The 17,175-nt window shown below is 42.5% G+C and overlaps 1 protein-coding gene across 2 annotated transcripts in view; it reads right to left on the reverse strand.

Moving 5' to 3' along the window:
- Positions 1-17,175, reverse strand: part of ASAP1 (ArfGAP with SH3 domain, ankyrin repeat and PH domain 1) — a 350,516-nt gene that overhangs the window by 76,988 nt on the left and 256,353 nt on the right. For both annotated transcript variants that reach the window (XM_068525312.1, XM_068525311.1), the window contains 5 exons: positions 16,761-16,810; positions 14,587-14,716; positions 13,305-13,390; positions 1,947-2,022; positions 655-741 (listed from right to left, as the gene is read on the reverse strand). In XM_068525312.1, the coding sequence (XP_068381413.1) occupies positions 655-741; positions 1,947-2,022; positions 13,305-13,390; positions 14,587-14,716; positions 16,761-16,810 (429 nt within the window). The remainder of the gene's footprint in view (positions 1-654; positions 742-1,946; positions 2,023-13,304; positions 13,391-14,586; positions 14,717-16,760; positions 16,811-17,175) is intronic.

A 17,175-nucleotide genomic window follows, 5' to 3' on the forward strand; every position in this document is an offset into this window, starting at 1 on the left:
TAGACAATGAGATCCTTGGCGGAAGGGACTCAAGCTTAATGCCTAGAACAGTTGCCAGCACACAGTAAGTATTCATAAGATGTTTGACCAAACAAATGAACAGATGAGATTAATAATTAAGCATTTGTATTGCATTCATCTAACACCTGCTATGCACTGTATACTCCACTTCAGCATCCAAAGACTATCTCAACCTTAATTTTCCTAACTGTGGGGCAAAACCTCTATAGGAACCTGTATCAAAATATTTCTCTGGCAAAATGAGACAGCCCCTTTTGGCTGTCTGGAAAAACAGGGATGATCTAAGAGGAATGGAGGTATGTACATCAACACCTGGGAGAATGCTCTTCTGAAGCACACACCTTAAAGGCAGGATGGAAAACCTGGTCATGGAGTTGGCGGTGAGGGTTATCTTTTTTTATAAGGAGGGAACAGGAGCCCAAAGACCGTTCCTACTGTGTTTCGTACGATAGGTACGCACTGTGTCTTACGTCTCATCTGCCCCCGCCTGCCCACCCACGCCCCCCCCCCCACCTCCCCGCCCCCGGCAGGAAGTTCTCACTATGCTTGTTCTGCAGATCAGGAAACACAAAGGCTATCACAAGCGGCCCTGCTTACACGGTTAGCCCTGCTGGAAACACACAGATCACCTACTTCTTTCTGATCAAGTTGAAGGGAGGATTTTATTAAGTCTCGGAGTGCAGTCAGCTGTTTCTTTTCTTCATCCTGGGTCTGTTTTATCTATGAGAGAAAAACAGTTCTTCTATCACTTATCTCTTATACATTTATGAGCAGAGTTTAATTCTTCCAAATGTATACTACTCATCAAACAATTCAATTATACAATTTCCTTATTAAAGTCCTTCACACGGTCTCATTTTTGATATGAGAGGCACAATTTTCTCATCTTCTTAAAGTACCAGTGAGTTTTGAAATTAGTGAATAATGCAACATGCTTTCTTATTAAATAATACATCTAGGCTAGACAATTAGCTCTGAAGGACTATTTTAAACAAAGGTTAAGAAATAACATTGAGTTATTTGCTTCTGGTATTTCAAAGGGTGGCAGTGGGAAATATCAATATCACGATGTGACTGAATGGGCCAGAAGACAATCCTAAGAATGACCAGAATCCCAAGAGCTAATGCATACATGAAAGTTTACAAAGTTTACATGAAGGGAAGGGATTGGTGCTGCTTTTCTTAATCACTTGGAACTTAACTGCAACCTGAACCATGTTAACTTTTCAAAGAAAAATCAGAAAAGTTCTATTAGAATATAAGGTATCATGTGTAACTGTAAAACCTTATTTGAACACATGTATCAATAGTTACACTCCTAAAATATATACTTTTAATATTATTCACTGCCAAGCGGTTCATGAAGAACAAACTTGAGATTTCTACATATGCAATTAGTTTTTTTCTCAAAAAAGTTTTCCTCTTGATTTTCCTATTCTAAAAGCAAAACCTAGATAGTAGGGGAAAAAAGGAGAGGAAATATAAAACAAACAAGCAAGCAAAAAAAAAAAAAAATTCATAAATTCATAAACCTGCTTACTCAGAGACAGTCACTTAATTTTTTTCCTTCCAGGATAAAAATTTCCTTCTGCAACTGCTGACCAAAGGGCACTCATATGTGATGCTATTGAACCCAGCATGGAGAGCCATTCAGAACCAATGGCTATCCATCTACTCCCTGCCCTGCTCCACCTATGTCCCAGAAACTACTCTGGAATATCTGACAAGTGATGATGTCTCTGAGTTAAACCAGAAAAACAAAACAAAACACCACAAAAAAACATTTACTGGCCCTACATTTATGCTGACACATCACTTCACCTTGTCTTCTTTTTTCTTTAATGCTCTTCTAATACAGATTTCAGATTTACTGATATTTATCTATAAAAGCAAGTTAAAGTGCAGGTATTTTGTAAAGAACTTACATTATATAAATCAGCAGCCAGTTTTTCAATGTACTGTTTCAATTTATCAGCTGTCTTCAAGCCATCTTGAAAGAAACTACAATGGAAAACATCAGAGATTTATCAGCAGTGTGAAAAGAGAAATGAACCATAATTACCTGAAAAATCTGAAAATTTTCATAGATACGTATTTACTCTCTACCCAGGTATCTATATGAAACACTTATAAAACTAATTTCAGTATTTTATAGAGAGGTACCAATAAACAAACTACAGGCACAATTTGACATGTGCTAGCAGGTGTCACACGGACACTGCAGATAACAGCTGCATCCCCAACCCACTGAGTCATACACAGAACAATTCTTCCTGGTTGTGCCATATGTGAATTTGAAAGAGACAGAGAGACACGTTTGCCAGTGGAATATCATGAAGTCCGACTGGACACTGAGAGAAATAAAGGCCGGAGGACAGTCAGCAAGGGTTCTTCCAGTTTCCAAAAGATCCCTGGGTCCCTACACACTTGAAACACAGGATGCTGAATCAGTGGTACAGATGACGGATTCGGAAAGCGCTCTCCTACCACACACGTCAAGAAGGGGGTCTCATCTCACCCTGAACTGGCAACAAGCACTGACATCTGCTGAGCGACCATCACCTGACGCCTGATTTCACCTACACCCTCACAGCAACCCGAATGAGCGGGTAAGCACCTCAAGTCTCTCCTCCATCCCGAAGGAGGAGCTGATGCCCAGAGCGAGGGTGGAACCTGCCCAAGCTGCTGACGCAACTAGTAAGTGGCAGAACTGGGGTCAGGTCCAGGTGCCGACACCCCGGCTCTCACTACCAAGCGACGCGATTTCCTGTCTGAGCGCTTCCACTCAGAAGCCCCGTTTGTGTCCGTGTTCAGAATGCCCTCCACCCTGCTGGAAGCTTCTTTAATCTCCGTGGCAGATTATTTCTTAATGCACGCTACCTGCACTGCTCTCTCCCCAGGAAAGGAGGAGGTCCTTGAGGACGAGGACGGTCTCTCATCCCCACATCATAACGGGCCCAGCACAGAGCAGCAGATGCTCGCTTAGAGGTAAGAATGAAGCACGACTAAGAGTTCTGAGGGCACGTTGTGGGATCCATGTATATCTTTCCAGCTTAATATGTACACTCAGTGGTAACAATACATCCTGGTCAGAACTGGCCTTCAAAGTGATTAGTGAAATTCTACAAGTTCCGAAGTTTTTTTATTTTTATTTATTTATTTATTTTTTAATTTACTTATTTTTGGCTGTGCTGCGTCTTCGTTGCTGTGCATGGGCTTTCTCTAGTTGTTGTGAGCAGGGGCTACTCTTCGTTGCGGTGCGCAGGCTTCTCATTGCGGTGGCTTCTCTTGTTGTGGAGCACAGGCTCTAGGCACACGGGCTTCAGTAATTGTGGCTCGTGGGCTCTAGAGCGCAGGCTCAGTAGTTGTGGCGCACGGGCTTAGTCGCTCCGTGCATGTGGGATCTTCCCGGACCAGGGAACGAACCCGTGTCCCCTGCATTGGCAGGCGCACTCTCATCCACTGCGCCACCTGGGAAGCCCCCCAAAGTTTTTTAAGGTTCACATCTTTAGCGGAGAACCCTCACTGAAATAAGGGTTTCATGTAATCGAGCTACATGTAAATTCTCATCTACTAACATTCAAGGTTTTCATCACTGCCTTTAGGGATGAAAGTTGAACTTCTTGGTACAGAACTGAGTAACTTCTATGTTCTGGACCCTGAATATCTTTCTGGTTTTTATCTCCTACCATTTTCCCCTTAAAAACTCTGGCCTCCCGCCATCCTCCATTATTTCCAGTTGCTCCCCCAGCTTCGCATATGCTGTTCCCTTTGCCTGAAATGCCCTTCCCCACTATTACGTGCCTACCAAACTCTCTCATTCTATCCTGGCTCAGCTCAGCTGCTACGTCCCCAGGTGACTTTCCCCAGCCTTTCCAGTCAAGGGGATGGCATCTTTGAGTACTTGCTCGTGCCCAGGCCTAAGTGGCAACCCTAGAGCAGCTGACAACGTTCTGCACAAAGCAGATCATCCAAAAGCATTAACCTGAACCAGCATCTTCTACATCCAGGAAGGAGTGTCTGCCAAGGACACAGAAGCATGGCTAAAACGTTAACCACAGCAAAACTAATTTTAATCTCTGATACTGCACTTAATTTCTGGAGAAAGGGCTTGAAAGTAGAACACTTGATGGTGCTGTCAGGACTTCTTACAACAGGAAAAACAAGGGCATTGGGATGAGATGATGATGGCCTAGGCTGTGCTCTGGGACTTACCAGCTACGGGACGCTGGCAAGTCACTAAACTTCTGCCCGTGTTACTGGTATTAAATGGGATGAATAGTACAGATAAGACACACAAAATGACTCAGCAAGGTGCTGGGCAGTTAGGATGTGCTCAGTAAATGTTGCTTTTCTTCCCTGGAGCCGCAGAGGTTTACCATGGACGGAGTTACTTCTTTCTCAGAGGGATACAGATTCTTCGAAGGTACTTTTATTAAGGTGTTTCATTTTCACTTTCAACACGAAGGGAATTTAATCATCACGTTAAAAAAAAAAAAGGTGAGTTTAAACGAGAATGCTCTAGATCTGTGTTTTCCAATACAGTGCTTGCCACTAGCCACATGCAGCTAATTTAGTTAAAATTAAGTAAATTTAAAATTCAGTTCATGAAGTCTCACCAGCCACATTTCACGTGCTCAGTAGCCAAGCGTGGCTGGTGGGTACCATGTGACACAACAAAGAATATCAACATTTCCGTCATTTCAGGAAGTCCTATTGGACAGTCCTGCTCGACATCAAGAATAAGCAAACAGATCTGAACAGCATGCAAGGCATGTTACAAAACATACATTTGAGGGCTTCCCTGGTGGCGCAGTGGTTGAGAATCTGCCTGCCGATGCAGGGGACACGGGTTCGAGCCCTGGTCTGGGAAGATCCCACATGCCGCGGAGCAACTAGACCCATGAGCCACAACTACTGAGCCTGCGCGTCTGGAGCCTGTGCTCCGCAACAAGAGAGGCCGCGATAGTGAGAGGCCCCCGCTTGCCACAACTAGAGAAAGCCCTCGCACAGAAGCGAAGACCCAACACAGCCAAAAATAAATAATAAAATAAATAAATAAATAAAAAATTTAAAACATACATTTGATGGAGAAAGAGGGCACTGTTTTAGTTTGAGATGGTGTTGATAAAAATGCGAAGTTCTCTACAGCAGTGCAAGCAAACTGGAAGGGGGTCAAACTCCTAACAATTAAAAGGCTGAAGAAAGACCCAAAAAGTTGATTTGCCTATAGTTAAATTCTTCCAAACATTACAAGAAAACTCAGTGCAATGAGGAATTATTTTAATCTATGGTATGATCCATTTTTGTAAACAAAACAAATCATGTATGTAAATCCAGTAATCTTCTGAGTGAGATTATGGTTTTTTCTCCTCCCCTCTTTTTCATTAACTCCATTTTCTAAAATAAGATCATATGTTGCTCAGGCAGGACAAAATTTAAAAATCAACACTTAGCCTGGGAGGACAAGGCTGAGCGGAGCCCCTCTTAGATGGTTATTTTAGGGCCAACGTCTAGCGTTGGGTGGGAAGCAGGAGCAGGGCTGGGGGACTGCAGGGCAACAACACACCCCGCCAGTCCTTAGTGACACCACAAAGGCCAACAGGCTGCCAACCGCACCGTCCCTCTGGGGAGCCCCTGGCCCCCACCCATGCTTGATTCTCCCACTACCGGCCGGCCGGGACTCAAAGCCACAACCTTCCACTGAGGGCGCCCGCTTCTCTGTTCCCTTCCTCCCTCTCTTTGACCTGGTTCTGGTTCAGTGGAAGTGCGTGGGCTTAGGAGTCAAAAGCATACCGTATTTTGGCTCTAAACCTGACTGTCTGTATAACCTCGGGCAGGTCGTTGACCTTGTCTGACCACAGGCATGCTTATCTCCAAATGTGGACATTTTCTAGCTTCCAGGGGCATCAGATGAGCTACCACAAATAAAAGTGTTCTGTTCATTGAAAAGGGAAGCACAGGTGTCAGCTCTGATGACTTATGACTCAACCTGAACGCAGATGCTTTGCCGACGGACGGGGAAATTACCTCATGACATCCCACTTATCCCTTGGCCAATTTCTCCGTAAATTACTGAAATAATTTGGAAAGCAGGCGATGATGCAGTAATAATAATGACAGCTAGCATGTAATTGAGTATTTACTCTGTGCCAGTCACTCAACATGATGCCTACCTAATTCATGGAATACCCCTTTTTTTAAAGGTCTCATGATAATCTAACAAAAAGATAATTATTATTATTAACCTGTAAGACAGATAAGGAAAACAGGCCCAAAGAGGTCAAGTGGGTTGTCTAGGGTCATCTAGTCACTGAGTGCAGAGCTGGGATTTGAGTATAAGTTTTCCGATCTCTGGAGCAAAGGTAATTAAAAAACAAGACTGATCTGGGTCCAAATCCTGGCTCTCGCACTGAATAAATGCATAATCTCTGGAGCCCTGCACCGCAGTGTCCTTATACAGGAAATGGAGAGAATCGCATGGACCTTGGAGAGTTCTTGTGAGCACTGGATGTTTTGAAAATGCCAGGCACAGAGAAGCAGCTCAATACATGCCGGCCACTGGCCAGCGAAATGGGCTTCATCGTTTCTCTCACCTTAGGGACACAGCAGGACTGGTTCACTTTTTAAAGAAGCAGCTTGAAAGAAATATGACCATATTTTAATGACATTGGGTGCCAGAAAAAAATAAGCTGCCAACGGATGGGCGGAGTGACCCTCACATTTACACTGACGAGCTGGAACACACCTCCCAGCTGCAGAAAGCAAGCTCAGGAGTGTCTGACACTGTCACCCACCATCAGGCAGGACACAGCCTCCTTAGAACAAACAAGAACCTTCTCCATCCTGAGAGAGTTGCTACGTCCTTCACTTCCTTCTTAAGTCACTCTAAGCAATGACGGGGAAGGAAAACACTATATTTGTCCTGCTATTAATTTAAAAGAAAGAGAGATCAGAAAGTCTCCCTGATACCCCTTTATCACAGGTTCTGCTTGGCTTAGGAAGAGGTATTACTTGGCCAAAAGCTGAAAGATTCAGAGAGCATTATATTATTTTCAAAAGAAGTTAGGGGGCTTGCCTGGTGGCGCAGTGGTTAAGAGTCTGCCTGCCAATGCAGGGGACACGAGTTCGAGCCCTGGTCCAGGAAGATCCCACATGCCGCGGAACAACTAAGCCCATGCGCCACAACTACTGAGCCTGCGCTCTAGAGCCCGTGAGCCACAACTACTGAGCCCATGAGCCGCAACTACTGAAGCCCGCGTGCCTAGAGCCGGTGCTCCACAAGAGAAGCCACCGCAATGAGAAGGCCGCGCACCACAACAAAGTGTAGCCCCCACTCGCCGCAACTAGAGAAAGCCCGCGCGCAGCAACGAAGACACAACACAGCCAAAAATAAATAAATAAATAAATAAATAAAATTAAAAAAAAAGAAGTTAGGATGCCTTGGAACAGCAGAGAGTATGGTTTCATAAAACAAATCAAACTATAAAGCAAAATTTTAAAAAAGTAACCTCTTAACAATTCAACCATCAACCCCTTATGAAAACCTGATTTCCACGCTTCAGGCTTGGACTAAGTCAGGCACTGACTTCCAGCTGTCTAGGTAACAGGGACATTTTCTCCCAGATCCATTCTGTGTATGTCCTGTGGTATTTAAGAAACTTGAACACACAAGGGTAGTGTAAGTACTAATTAAGAATCTAAGAATCTTTGTTTTGTTCTGTTGTTTTTTTCATTTAAAAAAAAAAAAGACAAAATTCATGTAACATAAAATTCACCATTTTAAAGCGTACAGTTCAGTAGTTTTTAGTCTATGCACTGTGTTGTGCAACCACTATCTAATTCCAGGACATTTCCACCAGACCAAAAAGATATATTGTGCCCGTTAGCAGTGACTCCTAATTTCCCTCTTCTTCTATCTGCCAGCAAACAACAATCTGCTTTCAGTCTCAAAAGGACTTGCCTCTTCTGGACATTCACTTAAATGAAATCATACCACATGTAATCCTCTGCTCTGGCTCCTTTCACTTAGAAAAACTTTTTTTAAAAAACTGAAGTATAGTTGATTTACAACATTGTGTTACTTTCACATGTACAGCAAAGTGACTCAGTTATACATATACATATAAAATCTTTTTCAGATTCTTTTCCATTATGGGTTATTACAACACATTGAATATAGTTCCCTGTGTTATACGATAAATCCCTGTTGTTTGGAATAATGTTTTAAACGCTCATCCACGTTGTAGTGTGTATCAATGATTCACTCCCTTTTTTTTTTTTTTAATATCCTTATTGGAGTATAATTGCTTTACAATGTTGTGTTAGTTTCTGCTGTACAACAAAGTGAATCAGCTATACGTGTACATATATCCCCATATCCCCTCCCTCTTGAGCCTCCCTCTCACCCTCCCTAACCCATCCCTCTAGGTCGTCACAAAGCATCGAGCTGATCTCCCTGTGCTATGCAGCCGCTTCCCACTAGCCATCCATTTTACGTTTGGTAGTGTACATGTGTCCATGCCACTCTCTCACTCTGTCCCAGCTTACCCTTCCCCTGCTGTGTCCTCAAGTCCATTCTCTGCGTCTGCGTCTTTATTCCTGCCCTGCCACTAGGTTCATCAGTACCGTTTTTTTAGATTTCATGTATGCGCATTAGCACACGGTATTTCTTTTTCTCTTTCTGACTTACTTCACTCTCTATGACAGACTCTAGGTCCATCCACCTCATTATAAGTAACTCAGTTTCGTTCCTTTTTATGGCTGAGTAATATTCCACTGTATATATGTGCCACGTCTTCTTTATCCCTTCATCTGTCGATGGACATTTAGGTTGCTTCCATGTCCCAGCTATTGTAAATAGTGCTGCAATGAACATTGGGATGTACGTATCGTTTTCAAGTACAGTTTTCTCGGGGTATATGCCCAGTAGTGGGATTGCTGGGTCATATGGTAGTTCTATTTTTAGTTTTTTAAGCAACCTCCATACTGTTCACCATAGTGGCTATATCAATTTACATTCCCACCAACAATGCAGGAGGGTTCCCTTTTCTCCACACCCTCTCCAGCATTTACTGTTTGTAGATTTTTTGATGATGGCCATTCTGACCCGTGTGAGGTGATACTTCATTGTGGTTTTGATCTGCATTTCTCTAATGATTAGTGATTTTGAGCGTCTTTTCATGTGTTTGTTGGCAATCTGTTTGTCTACTTTGGAGAAAAGTCTATTTAGGTCTTCTGCCCATTTTTGGATTGGGTTGTTTTTTGATATTGAGCTGCATGAACTGCTTGTATATTCTGGAGATTAAACCTTTGTCACTTGCTTCATTTGCAAATATTTTCTCCCATTCTGAGGGTTGTCTTTTCGTCTTGTTTGTGGTTTCCGCTTCATTCCCTTTTATGGCTACACAATATTTTGTTTCTCCATTCATCAGTTGATGGATATTTGGGTGTTTCCACATTTTGGCTATTGTAGATAATGCTGCTATAAGCATTCACAAACACATTTTTATTAAACACTTGTTTTCAATTATCTTGGGTATACACCTAGGAGTGGAACTGCTAGGACACATAATTCTACATTTAAACTTTTTGAGGAACTGACAGACTGTTTTCCAAAGTAGACGCCCCCCCCATTTACATTTCTACAGCAATGTACTGAGAGTTCCAATTTCTCCACTTTTCCATCAAGACTTATTTTCTGTTATGTTACCGTTTTGTTTTTTCACGGTAACAGCTTCATTACACTGTCGGCTGTTTTTTCTTTTCTTCTCTTGGAACAGCTCCCTGGGTGTTCCGGTAACCCTGCAAGCCCCTCTTGGTGTCTCAGCTAAGAGCGCCTGTCTCAGTTCTGCCTGGAAACACAGCACGTACTGGCTGCCACTGCTGAGATCCCCTCGGGTACAGCTGACTCTCTTGGGGGCTCAGTGAGGCTGTCCTCCTACATCTGACGTGGACGTCCACCTCTGGAACGTGCTGCCCTGTAGCCCATCTCAGGAGTAAGCACTCCCTGGCTCACTCTATCGTGCCACTGGCCTCGCCACTCCGCCACTGCTGTTTTTAATTACGGTCTTCCTAGTGGGTGTGATGTGGCATTACACTTTGGTTTTGATTTGCACTTCCCTAACGACTAATGATGCGGAGCGTTTAATCGTGGGCTTTCTGGCCATTCGTATATCTTTTGGGGAGAAATGGCTATTTGAATTCTTTGCCCGTTTTTAAATTGAGTTGTTTATCTCTTTGTTGTTGAACTGTAAGAGTTCTTTACATATTCTGGACACTACACCCTTATCAGATAAATGATTTGCAAATATTTTCTCCCCTTCTGTCGGTTGTCTTCTCACTTGCTTAACAGTGTCCTTTCACTCCCAGAAGTTTTTACCTTCGAAGCCCATTTTCTTGTTTTCCTTGGTTTCTTGTGTTTTGTCTGTTTTGACACATATTTATTGAGCATCTTTTAAATGAATAACTGTGACTTTGGGCAGGTTACTGATCTTTTCTGAGATACAATTTCCTGGTTGCTCCTGATAAATGCTAGCTGTTATTATCTGTAAGATGAAGGATGGGAAAGTAATGCTTGCAAGTGCTCTCAAGTCTGCAAACCATAATGATACTCACACCAAGTGGTAAAGGAGTGGGTGAGCAGTAGAATAATGTGTTTGTTCTGAAAGCAGCATGTTACTGACAATGTTCATGTTTGAAAGTGAGGAGTAACTGGTGTGGGTGAGCTGAAACGGGTGACAAAAGCTCTTCTTTTCTGCGCCCTTTATTTTTCCGCTGTAGCAGTTGTATCCCCGCTGAGGTACTACGAGTACACGAGAGATTACTGGAGCAAAGTCATTCTTGAGCTCCACCTGACTACTGTGTATTGAAAATCATTTTGGGAACTTGAATAAGTTCTCAGAATATGAAATTTCTCTTTTTAAATCTAAGTACAGGATGCTTTACAGGTCCACTACACATCTATAAAGAGTTTACAGAGACTGGCTGAAGTAGGAAAGAGTAAGAGCAGTCCTTAAAAGAAAGGTACACTGGTTTCTCGCTGTGATGGCATCCTTGTGGCTCCACCTGGGGCAGCTGGGGTTGAATTACATTATAACCCAGTTCTACTACTGGATGTCTTTGAGTCTCTCTCCCTGCAAGGAAGTTCTCAGCGTGTAGGGTTTCCTTCTGCTGATCTTTCTCTGCCCTAGGGGAGACGCTTCTACCAGATTCCAGTGCCCAAATGCCAGCCATCCTCCAAGTCCAATTCCAAGTGCCACAACCTCCTTTAAGGAGCCCTCTGTAGTCTCCGTGGCCAGAAGTCTCTCCTTCTCTTGATGCCCCGTGTTATCACTTTCCAGCCCCATTATGATTATTGATGGACCTGACTTACTTCCTGTACTAGACAGTTAACTCCAATGGGCAGAAGCCTTGTTTCACCTCTGAACCCCAGAACCTAGAAAAGTACCTGGCCTCTGTTAAGAGAGTAATAAATATTTGTGGAATGGGAAAAAGCCAAGAATCAAGGGAGGATGCTCTTCTTTTCACCTTTACCAACAAAGGCTAATATATCTCTAGTTTACAAAACATCTTATTTTTTGGAAAACTCATGTTTGTGTAGGTTAAATCCTCCTCTATGACTTAGAGATTTTGAAATCAAAAGAGATTTCTAAAATCAGGTGAAATCAGACTTGCTGCTCAAGTGTTGTAGTAATTGAGAAGACAAAGAGATTCACTTATTTCTGTAAAAGTTTCAAAGAATGATCTGTTTCTAGGAAAACTGAAACTGATGAAAGATGAAAAATTCCACCCTAAACTAAAATCAGGGACCACCACCACACGTTTCAAAGTTTCATAAGCATCCTGTTATACTACAAAGGCAAAGGTTAGTCCAGGTCTTCAGTATGAGGCTTCTACAGGCAAAATTATAAATGTGAAACTATTTCTACTTCACTATAATTACTTTTATACATATCTGAAAGTTTTATACAAGGCGGAATTTACTTTGGAAAGAGGAAAAAAGTAAAATCAAATTTATGTAAATAACAAGTTGATCATTAAAGGTTTGATCTTTCTGAAGAGAAACAATCCTGTGTAATAAAATATGTGAATGAATGATTTTTAGTGCCACTTAGAACCATCCCAGCAGCAAACAGGCACAATGCAGCAGGCACTGGCTGAGGCAGTCCCGATGCATTATCTCACTTAATTCTCACATCTTCACAAAACCCAAGGTGGGTCTACTATGAACCTTAACCCCACCTGACAGATGAGGATACTGAGATTTAGAGACGCACCTGACAAAGGTCACACGGTTACCCGGCTGCAGAGCCAGGATTTGAACTCGTCTATCTGCCTGACTCAAGCCTGGTGCTTTTCCCATCACATTAATGCTAGCCCCCTTGAATGTTTCCATTCACCATGAAGATCCTCCTAGATACAACATTATCAAAAAGAATAAGAGAGAGGACCAAAGGAAATTATAAATTTTAACTTTTTGGAGAGTAAGCATTTTACCTAGTCCTAATGACCTTTACAGTATTCTACTTATAAATAACTATGAGAGCTGTCTGGACCACTTTGGAAAGTCCTTGCACTCTATTCTCTGTAACTTCCACTGATTCAATACAGACTTGAATGGTAACCGGCACATTTTCAGACAAAAATTCTACAATAAAACCAATGAAAGCTAACCCAGTAAGTGAGCAAGAAGTAAAATAAGCAAATGTGGTACCACAGAATGTCAAACATAATAAAAAGGTAGCCCTGCAACATAAGCAAAAATGGTGCCGGTGTAGAACAATGGATGTCTCTCAAAATATACCAGCAACTCCACAGGAAACCAAGTAGAAATACCAAGTATTGCTAATGTCCAAAGTATTTAATTTCACTTAATTTGGATGATGAAAAAAACAAAACAAAAACAACCCCAAGTAGGAATATGTGGTACAAATGACCAATAGGTAAAATGCCAAGTAAGCGGGGGAGGGAGTTCCTAGAAAGGCCTCTAGTGACAGTCAAGTGCATTTGTGACAACAGCTCCACAGGCTGTCAAGGCCAAAGTTAGCATTTGTAAGACAGCATTTAGAGGAGCCAAACAGTTACACTAATTTGAGTTAATGATTTATAGAAAATGCTGAAGATGGAAGACAAAACCATTTCTTATCATTTGGCTGTGGAAGGTTATTATACAACTATATACAGGGACCAAATGAAGACCAGAAAGGAAAGAATTAAGAAAACCAATGAAGTGAAGGGGACCTTACTTGGGCTAATAATCATGACTGCAATAGTCCACTTACTTGCACTGTGCGTGATAATACTTTATCAGATTCTGCAGCAGATCCACACCCTTTTTGGTCTTGATTTCATTAACTTTAATGAGATACTGCGGAAATAAAACAGAATTGTGCGTTGATCAGATTACCGGTCGTGAATCAGTGTGAGTTACTGAGGCTCAGCTGCCGCCAGACAGTGTGAGCTTAATTTAGGGAATGCTGATTTGACACAGTCACAAGTGTACCAAGCAAACTGATCAGCGTGTTAGCATTTTATAGATGCTTAAGATTAGTTTACTAGACAAGCGGAAATCAAGCACAGCAAAACATTCTGGAATAATTGATTATCTCCCCCCAGTGTGCAGTGGATCTCAAACTCATAGTTCACGTGGTCAAAGCCTGAAAGACGGATTGAAAGACAAATGGCATTCTCTTTAAGGGATATGCTTGTAAGATACTCAAACTTCCAGGCCAAAGAGGTGAATTGGAAAGTACTTTTGCTACTAAAAAGTGAAAGAAAAAAAAAAATAATGCATTATTAGTTTATGCACTAAACACCACTGGCTCTGATTTTCACAACTGGCCAAGATTTTCTGTTGATATTGTTTGTTTCTTGTTCACTTGTTTTACTGCGTGGAAGTGTTCATGAACAGACAAGTTCAAGGAGCCAAAGGCTAATAATGAGCGGGGTGGGGGGAGAAATAAAGAAAAAAAAATTAGGGAAGAAAAACTTGAAACTGAGAAAATTCCATCCCCTTTAATATCTTCTGAAAACTGCAACTCAGCATCAGAATGGGTTGGTCTCTAGGTCAAGGAATGCCAATGGGAACCCCGTTTGAGAACCACTGCTCTAAGTCTAAGGCAACATGCTTTTTGTTGCATTTTTTTTTTTTCATGAGCTCAGACTTTAATCACTACTTCAAGTTTTCATTCAAACTTGGACACATGGTTAAAAAAACAACAACATGCTGTACATCTGTACCAGTAAAACTTAATATTCACCAGTGTTACCCCTCACCAAAACTGTTTTTCCACACTCACTCACAAGCAGTAGTAAAGTCCTCACCAAAGAATCCTGTTTTGGCTTAAAGAGCCCCATAGGACCCAGGCTCAAAACATGAGACAACAGTGAAACGGCGGATCCCAAAAGGCTTGGAGAAAAGTGGAGATTAGAGTCCTTGAGAAACAGTCCCCTCCTCTAATCATCAAACACAGCCTGCATTTAAGCATAAAGACTGCTGACTAGCAGGAAGGATGACAGTTAATCAAATTCTAGGCCTTAAAGGGCTGAAAAGTCTGCTCTTACCTCGCACATTTGGAGCTGAAAGAGGCGCCTCTCCTTCTCCATTTCTTCCGCGATCTCAGCTCCGGTGATCTCCGTGCGGATCATCCCGTGCTGTTTGGCGTGCTCCCTTTTCTCCTTCTCAATTTTCGTACTGCGATGCAAGCAGGTGCCATCATTAAAAACAAAAACACCACAGTCGTGTCTTTCCTTTCATGGGAGCCACTTGATTCTTTCTTTTTTAAACATCTTTATTTGATTATTTCTTAATTACCAGAGTTCGGAGGCAGGAACTCTTAAATGGAGAGCATCGATCAAAAGTGAAAATCTAAGTTCAAAGAGAACCAACACATTGCATGGCTCTTCACCAAGGAGACCTCCTACATTTTAACTCTGATCTCACTCATGAATGGATTCATATAACTTCTCTTATATTTTGGTTGGCATCAAGTAATTCTGACAGTTTACTTTTTCTAGAGTAAGGCACCTTACGATGAAAAAGAGTCAGAAGGTTGGAGGCCTGAGGCGTACCTTGATTATCAACAGACTGAGATTTAACAGTTAATTCAAGACAAAGTATATGATGGGTCTTTGTAGGCGTGCATGTAAATTATCGTCAAAAGTCATTTCCAATATTTCTCTAAACTTAGGCTGTTTTCATACCCCAGTAACGTTTTAATCATTCAACCACCTGGCACTGGATTGTACAAAATAAGGATTTAGAAGAAATCCTAATCTATAATTTGGAATGCTGTGAAAATGTTCTTCAGTTGGGAGGCAACCAGGGAAATAAGAGGGAGGGACCACATTAAACCTATGGTACCCGAGGCTAATGCTTGGCTATGACAGATGATACTTTGGTATTAACACCAGGGATCACAGCCCTTTTTCTGAAAATCCATTTAATTTGAAAGCAGACTTCTAATTTCAGAAAGAGCCTATAATTTCTAGTTGTGAGAGCAAAGACTGATTTAGCCTTCAAGTCTTCTTTTAAGTTGTGGGGTAGGATATCAAACCCCAAAGAAAGCCAATATCCTTGTCTACAAACAAACACAGTGGAAAAGCAAGCCATCAACCCAACGGAAAACCTACAAACCTGGCTGGGATTCACTGTAATACCCTCGTGCCATACCTAAGCAACTCTTTTCATCACACCACCTTGGAGGTTAAATGGGTGTGAAGGCAGGGATTTTACCAGAAGGAGAATAAACCTCAGCTCTCTCTCCACTGGTGTGGGTGGGAAGAAAGCAGGAAGCTACAGACTCTTGAGAAGAAACATGACGGGCGGGCATAACTTAGTCCTGAATTTGTTTTTCTTTGGCTTGTGTTTTCACTCTGCTGTTATTGCTGCCTACAGAAATGCTTTTATTCTCTCATGTTTGTACTTATCCAAGTTTATAGCTAAGACTTTTATTAAATGTTTTTAAATACACTTCTCCTCCCACCCCACTCCACAGCCTGGTTACAAATGCCTCAGAGCAATAATCACAAAGGGATGTGGTAGGACCGGTACTGCACGAGGATGAGCCAGGCCCACGACAAGACCTCACGTGCGGCGCCCCCCTCATCCCGCACGATAACCCCAGCATGCAGGCCTCTGACTGCCGTCACGCCACACGGCTCCGGCTCTGGGGTTACACAGACCGGAGGGGACACCAGCCGACAGTTATTAGCCTTAGAACCTTCTGCAGGCCCCTCAGCCTTTCTAAGCTTCAGTTTCCTAAGCCATAAACAGACAGTGCAAGGTGCACACTGAGAGGGCTGCTGTGAGGAGGTCATGCATGTAAAGCACTTTGCACCGGCCCTGGTGGGCAGACAGATGTCACGAACACTGGGTATTACTTGTATTGCCCAGTTGCCGTGCTATCGTGAAATGTGTAAATGGTCTACAGTTATGTGCTAACTATAATGAAAGAAAAGCTGCAACAGTGACAGACCTACAACTCGACAGTTAGTATCAGCCATGGATGCCCAAATACCCGGCAGTGAAAGTACATGTCGCTGCAGACACCGAGCACGGGACGTGTCAGCACTTCTGATCAGGTCAGCTCACCCAGCCTCTCAGCCCGTACGAGGATGGACTCAACAGTGCTTTGTCCCAAAGCTATCAGTTCAGGGCTCTGTCCTTCTTGTAGTTATTCTTTTTCTTAGAATACTCACAACCAATAAACCAAGCAACCAAACAAAAAAACACTTACAACTTTGTCTCATAATCTTTCCAAGCTTTGTCAAATGGCTTCTTGAGATCCTTAAAAAAGAGAAAATAAAATTGAGGTTTAAGGTACTTTTGCTTAAAGGTGTATAATCTTCCAGTAACATCTTAGCAGAAATGCTCTCCTTTATAGGACACTCGAAACTTCACACAGGACACTTTCAGGCACATCACACAACTTATTACACCCGAGAAGCTAAGAGAGCGGGACGGTGGGAGTTCCCGGTCACGACAATGAGGCAGGACCCAGTGGTTCCGAGAGGTGGGTCCACGGGTCCTCCAGGGGGGAGCCCAGACTAAGCGAAGACGCCCCCCGCCACCCCGGTCTTCCCGAGTGTCTCATCTTGTCTCTCGGGCAACAGCACTATGTGAAGTGGTGCGTTTTTTTCTAATGATCATTT

Source organism: Eschrichtius robustus, chromosome 17 (assembly GCF_028021215.1).
Source record: "Eschrichtius robustus isolate mEscRob2 chromosome 17, mEscRob2.pri, whole genome shotgun sequence".
Classification (NCBI taxonomy): domain Eukaryota; kingdom Metazoa; phylum Chordata; class Mammalia; order Artiodactyla; family Eschrichtiidae; genus Eschrichtius; species Eschrichtius robustus.